Genomic DNA, 16,738 nt, shown 5'->3' with positions numbered 1-16,738 from the left:
AAAAAAATCTATAAAGTGAAATTATTATTCAAGGATTGTATAGTTTTATCAAGTCCATGTGCCCGCAAATATCATGAGACAGTTTACTCAGTTAGACTAAACAGGCAGCTTTCCTAGTCCCAGTAACATTGAGACAAACTCTGAAGGAAAACTTCTGATGAACTTTGGAAACAGCATCTAATCTTTAATTACAGCACAAGGCTGTAAAAGGCATGATGGGCAATTATACACAATCTTAGAGTAAGTTAAAAAACAACATGTAAACTTGTTAGAGAAGGTTCTATGAAGTCTCTAATATACTGACCTTGTGACTTCATATCACTTAATTTATATTTGCACAGATGGCTACATACAAATAAGTATAGTGAAAGAATAAAAACAAAGAGGCCCATGTAATGAGAGCCGTGTCAATAAGATATAGTACTGAGGCAACAGCATGTTTTCCCTGGCTATTTTGATTAGGTTTCTCTTGGGCCACAGTTGGCTTTGTTCTTTAGGCAAATCTGTCCACAGACACAGTCAATGATGAAGAAGAAAAGAAAAAAGAATGGGCTGACATGTTACAATTCAACTCCATGATTCAGACACAGCCATTATATTAGCCCAATTGCATGGACAACATAGATGTTAAAGAAAACATTGGGACAATTTTATAAACAATTAACACACTTTTAAAGAAAATAAATGAGAGCCAGAACCAATCTGTGAAGTTAGATGTCTTAACAGTACCCAGGAGGATTAAAGATGGCAGTGTGAGAGGTGAGACAGAGGCATCCTCCTAAAACCGCATATAATACAAAAATACAATTAATACAACTAATCCTGAAACACCAACAGGAAAGAGGGCTGCGCCAAACTACATACACCGGGAGAAAAGAATAAACCTCACGGAGCAGGGTAACATACCAAAGCTGTGGCCTGGCATGACCCAAGCCCTTACCCAATCCCAGCTCATCAGCAGAAGAAAGAGAAACAGAGCAGGGAGGGAGTGGAGGCCTGGGACTGCTGAATACCTAACTCTGGATATCTGCTCTGGGAGCTCCATGGTACTCTCGTGATTAGGGGGTTGGAAAGCTAAGACAGGCAGAATACACGGAGAGACTGAGATTCCTGCCACTTGTGGAAGGCAGGGATCCATATCCGGCTGCTCTGGGACAAAAGAAAGGTGGGGAGTCTGAGAGACTTCCTAACAGTGAGAGGGCTGCTAAAGGGGCAAGGATTGCACAGAGCTTACTGCTCAGGAGAAAGGACAGGTAGACAAAATTGTCCGGGTGCACTCTGTGCAGCAGGTTGGGATCTTTCTCGATTTTGAGGTGCTCCAGCTCCCAGGCTGGCTACACAGCTCAAAGGACCCCCTCCATGATACGCAGCCTACTGCGCGTTTTCTCCTGACCAGCCCCACCTGGCTCACAAACCGGCAAAGCCTACCCTGGCATTAGGCCAGCCAGAGAGAAGCCCCATCTACAGCAAATACAAACACAAAGCATAGAGGCTTATACCTGTGTGCTTGGCCCACTGGTTCTGGTAGTGGAGGCAGGCATACAGCCGGGAAGCAAGAAACAGCTCTTTCCTCCCCCCAGGCACCAATACCGCTCCCCTGCGTCCCCTGACATTGCTTCAGGGGCTGAGCAGCTACAGAGAGTAGAGCTTCTGGGCACTAGAGGGCGCCAGATACAAATATGAAATGCTAAAGAAACCTGGTTCAAAGTAAAATTATGAATACAACACCTGAGAAAGATTCAAATGAAATTGATATCATGAATCTTCCTGAAAGGGATTTCAAAATAAAAATCATTAACATGCTCATGGAGGTATAGAAAAATATTCAAGAACACAGGAATGAATTTGGGTTGGAGATCCAATTGTTGAAGAGCACAATGAAAGGTATTAAAAGTAGATTAGATATGGATTAAAGATGGCAGCATGAGAGGAGAGACAGAGGCTTCCTCCTAAAACTGGATACAATTAGAAAATATAGTTGGCGCAACTGATCCTGAAAGAGCAACAGGAAAGAGAATGGCACCATACTGCATACACCTGGAGAAAAGAGCAGACCTCACTGAATGGGGTAACGTACCAGAGTGGGGGCTCCACAGGACCCGAGACCCTCTACCACCCCAGCTCACTGGCGGGAGGAAGAGAAATGGAGCAGGGAGGGAGTGGAAGGCTTGGGACTGCTGAATACTTAGCTCCGGAGATCTGCTCTGGGGGCACAAACCTATATTTTATGGTGCTTTCATGAGACTCGCATGACTACTGGGTTGGAAAGTTAATACAGGCAGAGTTCCTGGGGAGACTGGGATTCCAACTGCTTGTGGAAAGCAGGGAACCATATCCGGCTGCTCTGGGACAAAAACATACCTGTGTGACCGGCCCACTGGCTCAGGCAGTGGAGACAGGCACAGGAGCCAGGACGCGGGGAACAGGTCTTTCCTCCCCCCAGGTACCACTACCACTCCCCTGCGACCCCCGACATTGCTTTAGGGGCTTAGCAGCTCCAGAACAGAGCTTCTGGACACTAGAGGGTGCCATATACAAACATGAAATGCCAAAGGAACCTTGTCCAGAGTAAAATTATTAATACAACTCCCGAGAAAGATTTAAATGATATAGACCTTGTGACTCTTCCTGAAAGGGAGCTCAAAATAAAAATCATCAACATTCTAAAGGAGGTAAGAAAAGACATCCAAGAACTCAGGAATGAATTCAGGTCGGGGATCCAATCGTTGAGGAGCATGATGGAGGGTATTAAAAGCAGGTTGGATATGGTGGAGGAGACAATAAATGAAACAGAAACTAGAGAAGAGGAATACAAAGAAGCAGAGGCACAGAGAGAAACATAGATCTCTAAAAATGAAAGAATATATTGAGAGAACTGATATCGAAATACAGCAAAGTTGCAGGATACAAAATTAACACACAGAAATCTGTGGCTTTCCTATACACTAACAATGAACTAATAGAAAGAGAAATCAGGAAAACAATTCCATTCACAATTGCATCAAAAAGAATAAAATACCTATTAATAAACCTAACCAAAGAAGTGAAAGATCTATACCCTGAAAACTATAAGACACTCTTAAGGGAAATTAAAGAGGACACTAAAAAATGGAAACTGATCCCATGCTCTTGGCTAGGAAGAATTAATATTGTCAAAATAGCCATCCTGCCCAAAGCAATATACAGATTCAATGCAATCCCTATCAAATTATCAACAACATTCTTCAATGAACTGGAACAAATAATTCAAAAATTCGTATGGAAACACCAAAGACCCTGAATAGCCAAAGCAATCCTGAGAAAGAAGAATAAAGTTGGGGGGATCTCACTCCCCAACTTCAAGCTCTACTACAAAGCCATAGTAATCAAGACAGTTTGGTACTGGCACAAGAACAGAGCCACAGACCAGTGGAACAGATTAGAGACTCCAGACATTAATTCAAACATATATGGTCAATTAATATACGATAAAGGAGCCATGGACATACAATGAGGAAATGATAGTCTCTTCAATAGATGGTGCTGGCAAAACTGGACAGCTACATGTAAGAGAATGAAACTGGATCACTGTCTAACCCCATATACAAAAGTAAACTCCAAATGGATCAAAGACCTGAATGTAAGTCATGAAGCCATAAGACTTAGAAAAAAACTTAGGCAAAAATCTCATTGACATAAACATTAGTGACTTCTTCATGAACATACCTCCCCGGGCAAGGAAAACAAAAGAAAAATGAACAAGTGGGACTATATCAAGCTGAAAAGCTTCTGTACAGCAAAGAACACCACCAATACAACAAAAAGGTACCCTACAGTATGGGAGAATATATTCATAAATGACAGATCCAATAAAGGGTTGAAATCCAAAATATGTAAAGAGCTCACGCACCTCAACAAACAAAAAGCAAATAATCCAATTAAAAAATTGGCAGAGAAGCTGAACAGACAGTTCTCCAAAGAAGAAATTCAGATGGCCAACAGATACATGAAAAGATGCTCCACATTGCTAGTTATAAGAGAAATGAAAAGTAAAACCACAGTGAGATACCACCTCACACCAGTAAGGGTGGCTACCATCCAAAAGACAAATAACAACAAATGTTGGTGAGGTTGTGGAGAAAGGGGAACCCTCCTACACTACTGGTGGGAATGTAAATTAGTTCAACCATTGTGGAAAGCAGTATGGAGGTTCCTCAAAACGCTCAAAATAGACTTACCATTTGACCCAGGAATTCCACTTCTAGGAATTTACCCTAGGAATGCAGCACTCCAGTTTGAGAAAGACAGATGCACCCCTATGTTTACCACAGCACTATTTACAATAGCCAAGAAATGGAAGCAACCTAAATGTCCATCAGTAGATGAAGGAATAAAGAAGATGTGGTTCATATAAACAATGGAATATTATTCAGCCATAAAAAGAAAACAAATTCTACCATTTGCAACAACATGGATGGAGCTAGAGGGTATTATGCTCAGTGAAATAAGCCAAGTGGAGAAAGACAAAAAACAAATGATTTCCCTCATCTGTGGAGTATAAGAACAAAGGAAAAACTGAAGGAACAAAACAGCAGCAGTATCACAGAACCCAAGAATGGACTAAGAGTTACCAAAGGGAAAGAGACTGGGGAGAATGGGAGGGTAGGGAGGGATAAGGGTGGGGAAGAAGAAAGGGGGTATTATGATTAGCATATATAATGTGGTGGTTGGGGAAAGGGGAGGGCTGTGCAACACAGAGAAGACAAGTAGTGATTCTACAACATTTTGCTAAGCTGATGGATAGTGACTGTAATGGGGTTTGTCAGGGGGATGTGGGGTAGTGCAGAGCCTAGTAAACATAATGTTCTTCGTGTAATTGTAGATTAATGATAACAAAATAAAAAAAAATGAAAGGGAAAAAAAGTAGATTAGATATGGTTTAGGAAATGATAGATGAATTAGAAATTAGAGAACAGGAATACAAAGAGGCAGAGGCACAGAGAGAAAAAAGGATATCTAAGAATGAAAGAATATTGAAAGAATTGTGTGACTAATCCAAATGGAACAATATTCACATTATATGGGTGCCAGAAGAAGAGAAGAGAGAGAAAGTGATAGAGTGTCTTTGGGAGGTAATTGCTGAAAACATCACCAATCTGGGGAAGGAGATAGTATCTCAGGCCATGGAAGGGCACAGATCTCCCAATACACGGTACCCAAGGAAGAAAACACCAAGACATATAGTAATTAAAATGGGAAAGATCAAGGATAAGGACAGACTCTTAAAAGCAGCCAGAGAGAGAAATAAGATCACATACAAAGGAAAGCCCATCAGGCTATCCTCAGACTTCTCAGCAGAAACCTTACAGGCCAGAAGGGAGTGGCATGATTTATTTAATGCAATAAAGTAGAAGGGCCTGGAACAAAGATTACTTTATCTGGCAAGATTACCATTTAAATTTGATGGAGGGATTAAACAATTTATAAATAAGCAAAAGCTGAGAGAATTTACCTCCCACAATCCATCTCTACAGTCTATTTTGGAGGGACTTCTATAGATGGAAGTATTCCTAAGGTTTAATAGCTGTCACCAGAGGTAATAAAACCACAGTAAAGAAAGGAGAACATTTAATTACTAAGCAAATGCAAAATTAAATCAACTATCCCCAAAGTCAATCAAGGGATAGACAAAGAGTACAGAATGATACCTAGTATATAAAGAATGGAGAGGAAGAAAAAGGAGGAGAAAAAAAGAACCATTAGATTGTGCTTCTAATAGCATACTAAGTGAGTTAAGTTAGACTCTTAGATAGTAAGGAAGTTCACCTTGAACCTTTGGTAACCACGAATCTAAAGCCTGCAACGGCAATAAGTACATACCTATCAATAATTACCCTAAATGTAAATGGTCTAAATGCATCAATCAAAAGACATAGAGTCACTGAATGGTTAAAAAACAAGGCCCATCTATATGCTGCCTACAAGAGACCCACTTTAAACCCAAAGACATACACAGACTAAAAGTGAAAGGAGGGAAAAAGATATTTCATGCAACTAATAGGGAGAAAAAAAGCAGGAGTTGTAGTACTTGTATCAGACCAAATAGACTTCAAAACAAAGAAAGTCACAAGAGACAAAGAAGGACATTACATAACGATAAAGGGGTCAATCCACCAAGAAGATATAACCATTAAAAATATCTAGGTGCTCAACACAGGAGCATCTACATATGTCAATCAAATACTAGCACAATTAAAAGGGGAAATAGAATGCAATGCATTCATTCTAGGAGACTTCAACACTGCACTCACTCTGAAGGACAGATCAACCAGACAGAAAATAAGTAAGGACACAGAGGCACTGAATGACACATTAGAACAGATGGACCTAACAGACATCCACAGAACTCTACACTCAAAAGCAGCAGAATACACATTCTTTGCAAGTGCACATGGAACATTTTCAAGAATAGATCATATACTAGGCCACAAAAAGAGCCTCAGTAAATTCAAAAAGATTGAAATTGTACCAACCAGTTTCTCAGACCACAAATGTATGAAACTAGAAATAAATTATGCAAAGAAAATGAAAAATCCCACAAACACATGGAGGCTTCACAACATGCTACTAAATAATTAATGGATGAATGACCATATAAAAACAGAGATCAGGCAGTATATAGAGACAAATGACAATGATAACTCAACACTGCAAAATCTGTGGGATGCAGTGAAGGCTGTGCTAAGAGGGAAGTATATTGCAATACAGGCCTACCTCAGGAAAGAACAATCCCATATGAACAGTGTAAACTCACAATTAACAAAACTAGAAAAAGAAGAACAAATGAGGCCCAATGTCAGTAGAATGAGGGGCATAATAAAGATTGGAGCAGAAATAAATAAAATTGAGAAGAATAAAACAATAAAAAGAATCAATGAAAGCAGGAGCTGGTTCTTTGAGAAAATAAACAAAATACATAAACCCCTAGCCAGACTTATCAAGAAAAAAAGAGAGTCTACACACATAAAGAGAATCCGAAATGAGAAAGGAAAAATCACTGTGGACACCACAGAAATACAAAGAATTAATAGAGAATACTATGAAAAATTATATGCCAACAAACTGGATAACCTAGAAGAAATGGACAACTTTCTAGAAAAATACACCTGCCAAGGCTGACCTAGGAAGAAACAGAAAATCTGAACAGACCAATTAACAGCAAGGAAATTGAATTGGTAATCAAAAAAATACCTAAGAACAAAACTACTGTACCAGATGTCTTCACTGGTAATTTTTATCGAACATTTAGTGAACACCTAATACCCATACTCCTTAAAGTTTTCCAAAGAGTAGAAAAAGAGGGAATATTTCCAAACTCATTCTATGAGTCTAGCATCACTCTAATAACAAAACCAGGCAAAGACACCACAAAAAATGAAAAGTACAGACCAATATCCCTGATGAGATGAACATAGATGCAAAAATACTCAACAAAATACTACCAAACCAAATTCAAAAATATATCAAAAAGATTATCCATCATGATCAAGTAGAATTTATTCCAGGGATGCAAGGATGGTACAACATTTGAAAATCCATCAACATCATCCACCACATAAACAAAAAGAAAGACAAAAACCACATGATCATCTCCATAGATGCTGAAAAAGCATTTGACAAAATTCAACATCCACTCATGATAAAACTCTCAACAAAATGGGTATAGAAGGCAAGTACCTCAACATAATAAAGGCCATATATGACAAACACACAGCCAACATTAGACTTGACAGCCAGAAGCTGAAAGCTTTTCCCTAAGATTGGGAACAAGACAAGGATGTCCACTTACCCCACTTCTATTCAACACAGTACTGGAGGTCCTAGCCATGGCAGTCAGACAACACAAAGAAATAAAAGGCATCCATATTGGCAAGGAAGAAGTTAAACTGTCACTGTTTGCAGATGACATGATATTGTACATAAAAACCCTAAAGAATCCAGTCCAAAACTACTGTATCTAATATCTGAATTCAGCAAAGTTGCTGGATACAAAATTAATACACAGAAATCTGTTGCATTCCTATACACTAATAATGAACTAGCAGAAAGAGAAATCAGGGAAGCAATCCCACTCACAGTTGCATAAAAAAGAATAAAATACCTAGGAATAAACCCAACAAAGGAAGTGAAAGAACTATATGCTGAAAACTACAAGACACTCATGAGAGAAATTAAAGAAGACACCAATAAATGGAAACACATCCTGTGCTCATGAACAGGAAGAATTAATATTATCAAAATGGCAATCCTGCCTAAAGCAATCTACACATTGAGTGCAATTCCTATCAAAATACCAATAGCATTCTTCAATGAACTAGAGCAAATAGTTCTAAAATTCATATGGAACCACAAAAGACCTCAAATACCCAAAGCAATCCTGAGAAGGAAGAATAAAGCTGTGGGGATTATGCTCACCAACTTCAAGTTCTACTACAAAGACACAGTAATCAAGTCAAATTCATACTGGCACAAGAACAGAACCATAGACCAATGGAACAGACTAGAGAGCCCTGATATAAACCCAAGCATATAAGGTCAATTAGTATACAACAAAGGAGCCATGGATATACAATGGGGAAATGACAGCCTCTTCAACAACTGGTGCTAGCTAAACTGGACAGCTACATGCCAAAGAATGAAACTCAATTATTGTTTAATTCCAGACACAAATGTAAACTCAAAATGGATCAAAGACCTGAACATAAGTCATGAAACCATAAAACTCTTTGAAGACAACATAGGCAAAAATCTCCTGAATATAAGCATGAGCAACTTCTTTCTGAATGCATCTCCTTGAACAAGGGAAACAAAAGCAAAAAATGAACATGGGACTACATCATACTAAAAAGTTTCTGTATGGCAAAGGACAACATCAACAGAACAAAAGGTATCCTACAGTATGGGAGAATGTATTTGTAAATGACATATCTAAAATACATAAAGAATTCACATGCCTCAACACCCAAACAGCAAATAACCAAATTAAAAATGGACAGAGGATACAAAGAGACAATTCTCCAAAGAAGAAATTCAGATGGCTAACAGACACATGAAAAGATACTCCATATCACTAATAATTAGGGAAATGCAAATTAAAACCACAATGAGATATTACCTCACACCAGTAAGGATGGCCAGAATCTAAAAGACTAAGAACAACAAATGCTGGTGAGGATGCAGAGAAAGGGGAACTCTCCTACACTGCTCGTGGGAATGTAAGCTAGTTCAACCATTGTGGAAAGCAGTATGGAGGTTCCTCAAAAAACTCAAAATTGAAATACCATTTGACCCAGGAATCCCACTCCTTGGAATTTACCCAAAGAATACAACTTCTCAGTCTCAAAAAGACATATGCACCCCTATGTTTATTGCAGCACTTTTTACAACAGCCAAGATATGGAAGCGACCTAAGTGTCTGTCAGTAGATGAATGGATAAAGAAGATGTGGTATGTATACACATGGAATACTATTTAGCCATAAGAAAGAAACAAATCCTACCATTTGCAACAACATGGATGGACCTGGAAGATATTATGTTCAGTGAAATAAGCCAGGCAGAGAAAGACAAGTATCAAATGATTTCACTCATCTGTGGAGTATAACAATGAAGCAAAAAACTAAAGGAACAAAAGAGCAGCAGACTCAGAGACTCCAAGAAGGGACTAGTAGTACCAAAGGGGAGGGTGGGTGGGGAGGGAGGGAGAAGGGGATTGAGGGGCATTACGTTTAGTAAACATGGTGTGGGGGATCACGGGAAAGACAGTGTAGCGCAGAGAAGGCAAACAGTGAATCTGTGGCATCTTACTACACTGATGGACAGTGAGTGTAATGGGGTATGGGTGGGGACTTGATAATATGGCTAAATGTAGTAACCACATTGTTTTTTTCATATGAAACCTCCATAAGAGTGTATATCAATAATACCTTATAAAAATTAAAAACAAAACAAAACAAGAAAACTAGTACCCAGAACACTACCGTTTGGTTAGAGACCAGATGAACAAAGGGTGGTTGGTATGTGTGATGACATGGGTGATTTCACGTTTTGAAAATTCACCAAGGAATATACATAATCTGTTCACTTTTCTGTATAAATGTATGTCAATAAAATATCTTTTAAAGGAAAAAAGAAAAGAAATGAATTTAGGTTTTTAAAACCTAAATTCTTCATTTTGATTTTCTTCAATACTGTATCTATGGGTCAAAAGGCAATAAAGTATCCCCAAAGATCCCAGAATTGTTAGTAGTAACCGTAGGTTCCAAAAGATGGGCATCAGAGAGGGAGAGGAGATAAAGGGAGAAATCTATAAAAGTTAAAGGATAATATCAATTGCTTAAATTGCCTTTACAGTGTTCCAGGCACTATTCTAAGCAGTTAATAACCATTTACTCCTCACAATTACACTGAATAGGATGGATGATTATGTCCATTTTACAGGTCAGGCATCTGAGTCACAGAGAAGACAAGTATCATACCAGTGATAGGTGGTCAGCTGGAACCTGCACCAAGCAGTTGGTCACACAGTGCGTCTTAAACACAGTCTCTGCACTGCCATCATCTGCCACATTATCTACGTCCTCTCATTTCACCCATGCAACAACCTTATGCAGTAAGTGACGTCATCTCCAATTTAGAGATGGGAGACCAAGTCCTAGACTATAATGAATTTATTTAATGGCATTGGAGCTGAGATTGCAAGTCAGACTTTTCAGACTCAAAGCCCTAGGGAAGAGGTGCACTAAGATGAAGTTTCTCAGAGGGATGGCTTGCAGAGGGACGTGGTCTCTGTTCCTTACAACCGCACACACCAGGATAGCTGATTGATCCTACTCACGGAGCCCAGAGAGTACATTCTACCAACTACAGGGAGTTTCAGTTCCTAACACAATGCATGATATGTGAGGGCACCCTGTATGTTCTCCTTTACAATAGTCATCACACTTAATAATTCATTGTTTAATATCTCCTTCCCCATAGACTGTAAGCTCTGTTCATTTACTGGGAGCATACTATGTACCAGATAGGAACTGTTCTGGAGTTTGGAATATGTCAGGGAATAAAATTAAGATGTTCACCTTATTTTGCACCTCTAGCCCTAGGAGTGTGTCTGGCATATATTGGTTCTCAATAAATATTTATTAGATGAATCAATCAATCAATTAGGAGGGACAAGTAGAAGCAAAAGAAAAAAATGACAGAGACAAGGAAATATTTGGGTTTGCACTATTAGCCCCCAGATTTTTTTTTCTTTTCTTTTTTGATATCATTAATGTACAATTACTTGAACAACATTATGGTTACTAGACTCCCCCTATTATCAAGTCTCCCCCACATACCCCATTACAGTCACTGTCCATCAGCATAGTAAGACGCTATAGACTCATTACTTGTCTTCTCTGTATATACTGACTTCCCCATGTCTCCAACCCCCTACATTATGTGTGCTAATCGTAAAGCCCTGTTTTCCCCCTTATCCCTCCCTTCCCACCCATCCTCCCCAGTCCCTTTCCCCTTGGTAACTGTTAGTCCATTCTTGGGTTCTGTGAGTCTGCTGCTGTTTTGTTCCTTCAGTTTTTCTTTGTTGTTACACTCCACAGATGAGTGAAATCATTTGATACTTGTCTTTCTCCACCTGGCTTATTTCACTGAGAATAATACCCTCTAGCTCCATCCATATTGTTGCAAATGGTAGGATTTGTTTTCTTCTTATGGCTGAATAATATTCCATTGTGTATATGTACCACATCTTCTTTAGCCATTCATCTACTGATGGACACTTAGGTTGCTTCCATATCTTGGCTATTGTAAATAGTTCTGCGATAAACATAGGAGTGCATATGTCTTTTTCAAACTGGGATCATGCATTCTTAGGGTAAATTCCTAGAAGTGGAATTGCTGGGTCAAATGGTATTTCAATTTTGAGTTTTTTGAGGAACCTCCATACTGCTTTTCACAATGGTTGAACTAGTTTACATTCCCACCAGCAGTGTAGGAGGGTTCCCCTTTTTCCACAACCTCACCAACATTTGTTGTTGTTTGTCTTTTGGATGTTGGCCATCCTAACTGGTGTGAGGTGATATCTCATTGTGGTTTTAATTTGCATTTCCCTGATGATTAGCGATGTGGAGCATCTTTTCATGTGTCTGTTGGCCGTATGAATTTCTTCTTTGGAGAAGTGTCTGTTCAGATCCTGTGCCCATTTTTTTATTGGATTATTTGCTTTTTGTTTGTTGAGGTGCGTGAGCTCTTTATATATTTTGGATGTCAACCCTTTATCAGATCTGTCATTTATGAATATATTCTCCCATGCTGTAGGATAACTTTTTGTTCTACTGATGGTATCCTTTGCTGCACAGAAGCTTTTTAGTTTGATATAGTCACACTTGTTCATTTTTACTTTTGTTTCCCTTGCCTGGGGAGATAGGTTCATGAACCCCCAGATTTTTATTAAAATGTTAGTATGCTCATGATTAATAAGGATAACTGTTTTTATTATTTAACTCATCTTCAAAAGCAGAAATGCTACCAACTCTACTTTAATTCCAAAAGTGAATTATGATGCAGGTTCTGAAGGAGGATATGTGGTTTGGATGTGGTGCTTGCTTCTCTGTCAGACCAAGTCTTCAAGTTATATTCCCCAGATCTTAGCCTGTGTCTGTGATCCCCACTTTTCAAAAGATGACTTTCCAAAGCAAGTCTTCTCCCAGTAATTAGAAGCATTCATTTTAAAGCTCATTTGATTTTAGCAGTGAGGTTATATTCTGTCATACACATTGTTATTGCCTCCCTCAATTAGAGAGACAAGGGCATTTCACCTCCATGCAAAATATTAGTAAATTAACAATCCCCACTCTGCATTCATTTGGGAAATCTGCTCTGCTTGTGATGATGAACATGACAAGCGGGGAGTAATCAGAGACACTCCAGTAACACCTTTAAGCCTTGCAAACATCAATTACAGCTCTGGCTCTGATATAACAAACAAAACAAAACTCTGGCTCTGAACCTTGCCATTGGGGTTTGGTCTATAGGGTAAAGTTCTTTTTCATGACACCACGCCAAACTCAGCATTAGTAATTTGCAAGAGAAACAAGCAAGAACCCCAACAAAAAACAGCCACAGAAACATCCACTCTAATTTTCTTGAATCTCTCCTGTTACTCCATGTCTCTGCTAGACCATAAAGTGAACTCCAGCACTGTGAACAATTTTCAGATCAGATTTACAATTCTCTGACATGATAACTTAGACTCAAATGGCAAATCCTCATTAACATTTCTTTTAGTACTGAAAAGTCTGCAAAAAAGATTATTATTCAAATGTCATGATAGCAGTTTTCCGAGGTCAGGGCATTTTAGTCAAGAGATGCTTTAGCCTAATAATCATTAGGTCACAGGAGTTCTGTGGATGGACACCAGCAGACTTACCTAAAATTTGTGCAAAACGTCTTATGTTCATTTTATTGGGATGGGCATGTGTCACTTTCATTAGCTTGTCTATGGGGGCTTGAAACTCCACTTTACAAGAATCTCTGGTCTGGTAGGGAGGGCTCTGCCAAAGTCTGCCATCAACCAGCTGTCATGGATCTGCTTTGGTTTTAGAGTCTTTTTCCATAAAATGCTTTCTTCAGATGGCCAGTGAGCTTCTTTGCCTCGTCTGTGTTTTAATACTTGACCCTCTGATGTTGTGGGGATCATAAATTTAGCTGAATCTTCACCTCTAATTTCCTGAATTCTAGTTCAATCTATTAACCAATGATCCAGCCTAATCCTTCAATGGCACACTGAGAATCATTAACCACAAAACAAACTAAATATTTATGAAGACATTAGTATTTGCATTGTATCAATGGGGTGGAAAGATCAAAGTCTTCCATTCTGAGACAGTATCTCTTTATGACAAGTCAAACCCTTCAGAAACTTTTTTGAGCCATCAGAATCTCATTTTTTCATGCAGTACATTATGATAAAGCCTAATTTACAAATTAAGTCTAATATAATACTACGTCAACTGTGGTTTTTAAGTCTATCAATTTGATTAGGTTTCCAAAGACAGACGAGTTGAGAAACTGGGCAAGTATTGCTTAAAATTATCCAAATAATTGTCTTAAAATACTTTTTTATTTGGGGGCTATAGAATTTTTACCCAAAGTTAAAATTTATTATTTTTTTGTAAAGTCATTAAACTAAAGCAAAAGTGTTTTTATCATTATAGCTTAATAAAGGCAAGTCAGGTCAAAATTACTGATCTTTTTCATTGAATCTGCACCCAAGAAAAAGCCATTGTTTAAAAGGAAAGAGGATTTCTAAGTGAGAAGATGGGCTAACTAGAAATCTGAAAAATCATTCTTATATTGGACATGTAAAAGTATAGCTAACTTACCGTCATGATGAGACCCTTTTCCTGGAAGTATTTAACCAGTGGAGCAGCATTCTGCTTGAAGTTTATTAGTCTCCTTTGGGTAGCTTTCAGATTGTCATCAGGCCGTCCCTGTTGCTCTGCACGCTTCAGTAATCTTTCTTTGAGTCTCTGATTGGCGCAAGCCAGGAATACCACTAAGTCGGGAGTGCAGATCTGTGGAGGACATCAAACAAGTAGACAGGCATTCAACACACCAAACAATGAGAGTGTGAGGAGTGACATTTACCTCTTTTGGTTCTGTGGAGGCTGCTGTATTTTTTGCCCCGTATGCTTTTGCCAGCATATTTCCAGGGCTACCACTCTAAAAGTGGCCAAGAGGAGCTCATATTATCGTCCATGTAAATGGCATACCCCAACCTGAACAGCCATATGCAGTGGACCACCATATTTCAGGAAAACACTTTTTGTCTATACTCATATGCTCCTAGGTTGAATTAAGAACAGTATGCGCCAAACTTTGCCAAAGTATAAGTGACTTCACTTTAGAGGGCATGGCTGTTTGGTCACAGATATTCTCTATGGTAAACTTATATTATCATTATTATTACTATTTGCTGCCCTTTTAAAAGTATCTACTGTATGCCAGGCCCAGTGATAACTAAGTTATTTTCTTACAGTACTGATAAACTTTACAATGATATGTAAGGTAAAAATTATGTCAATTTAGACATGAGCAAATTGGGTCTATGAGAAATTAAGTACTTGTCTGAGGTTTACAAGGTCAGAAAGGTCAAAGCTGATATTTGAACTCAGGTCTGTCTGGTCTCACTCCTGTGTTCTTTCCACTACTACAAAGAACCAAATGGCCCAAAGACCTTCATGAATTTCTGAAAATACCAAGGAATGACATGAAAAGAACCTGTGAAATAAATAGTTCTTACTTTACTTCATTAGGACTAGTATTGCATTTAAAAGAGTACATGGCCATATAAAAGAAAATGTGTTTTTTCTTGGTATCATTAATCTATAATTACATGAGGAACATTATATGAAAATGTGGTTTCTTAATGAAGATGGGACAAAGCAAAAAAAGCATTTTACATAGTGGTTTAAAGAAATATTCTCCAAACTGTTTTATTCTATCCTTACAATGAATCATTTGAGCATATACCTCAATAAATATATACTTATTAATTTATAAATTATGCATGTATGATATGCATGTTTTACTGTACTAATATAGGATGCATTTTACAAAATATGCACTAAAATACAATTGAAAGAGGATGAGGTATAATAATCATAATTTTAACATTTTCTTCCTACACCACAGTTTGCCTGGGTACTCTGGAAACCACTGCTTAGAAAATGGACTCTGAAGGCTGGGAACACGGACCCCAGCTTTTGCGCCCAAATTTACCAGCTGAATCATGGGCATTGATTTAACTCTGTAAATCTTCCGCGTCCTCATCTGTCAACAGAGATATATGAACTGCCTCTCTGAGTTACTATGAAGATTAAAAATAAGATAATGTATGTAAAATACACAGCACAAACTTGATCCATGGTGAGTGTGCAATACATTTTAGCCATGTTTATTATCACTTGGATTTCATGATTCTTTGTTGTTTTGTTTCTCCTTTAACTTTTTGTTGTTTATTTTGCTGTTTTTCGTCACTCACACTTTTTTCTTCCCGAAGCCCACAAGTGGAGGTATTCTCCAAGGCTTAGTTGTGCTTTTTTAAAGATCATTCCCCCTGGTTTTCATTCTCTTCGCCTTCTATCAGTTCCCTTTTACTGTTCTGGTTTCAACCCCTACCTTTGGTGGGTGGATTCCAAATCTCTGTTTTTAACCCTGACTTTCAGCTGAACCTAAGTCCTGTATTTTCAAATGTCTATATCATGGCCCTACCTCTAAGTCTTAATGCTTTGACAAGTCAACAAGACTCCAGCAAGAGCAAAACAAATCTCAGCACCTTTTAACCAAATGAAATTTCTGTATTGCTGATTTATTTATATATATGGTAACAACACTACTTTCCTAAATCTCTCAGCTAGAAGTCATAGTTTCATTTCTAACTCTTACTCATCAAAACATCAGTTATCTCTATCACCATTGACTGTGGAGTTCGTCTTTGAAATACCATTCAGCTTCACCTTCCTCCAATTCCCAAGGCCACTATTTAAGCATAGGCACATAAGTGATTAAAAATATGAGTTCTAGAATCAGATCACTATTTCCTAAATTTTAAGAAACTAATAGATGGTTTATGGGAAGCCCTAACAATGTAGAGAATCACTTCATAATTTCTGTGTGATATATAATAAAGAGATTGT

General features: G+C 38.3%; 1 protein-coding gene across 2 annotated transcripts in view; it reads right to left on the bottom strand.

The window, feature by feature from the left end:
- The window catches only part of AK5 (adenylate kinase 5), a 234,247-nt gene that overhangs the window by 175,821 nt on the left and 41,688 nt on the right, over nt 1–16,738 (bottom strand). For both annotated transcript variants that reach the window (XM_073234163.1, XM_017679701.3), the window contains exon 6: nt 14,423–14,614. In XM_073234163.1, the coding sequence (XP_073090264.1) occupies nt 14,423–14,614 (192 nt within the window). The remainder of the gene's footprint in view (nt 1–14,422; nt 14,615–16,738) is intronic.

Source organism: Manis javanica, chromosome 4, assembly GCF_040802235.1.
Source record: "Manis javanica isolate MJ-LG chromosome 4, MJ_LKY, whole genome shotgun sequence".
NCBI classification, from domain to species: domain Eukaryota; kingdom Metazoa; phylum Chordata; class Mammalia; order Pholidota; family Manidae; genus Manis; species Manis javanica.
This window is presented reverse-complemented; position numbering and strand designations above follow the sequence as displayed.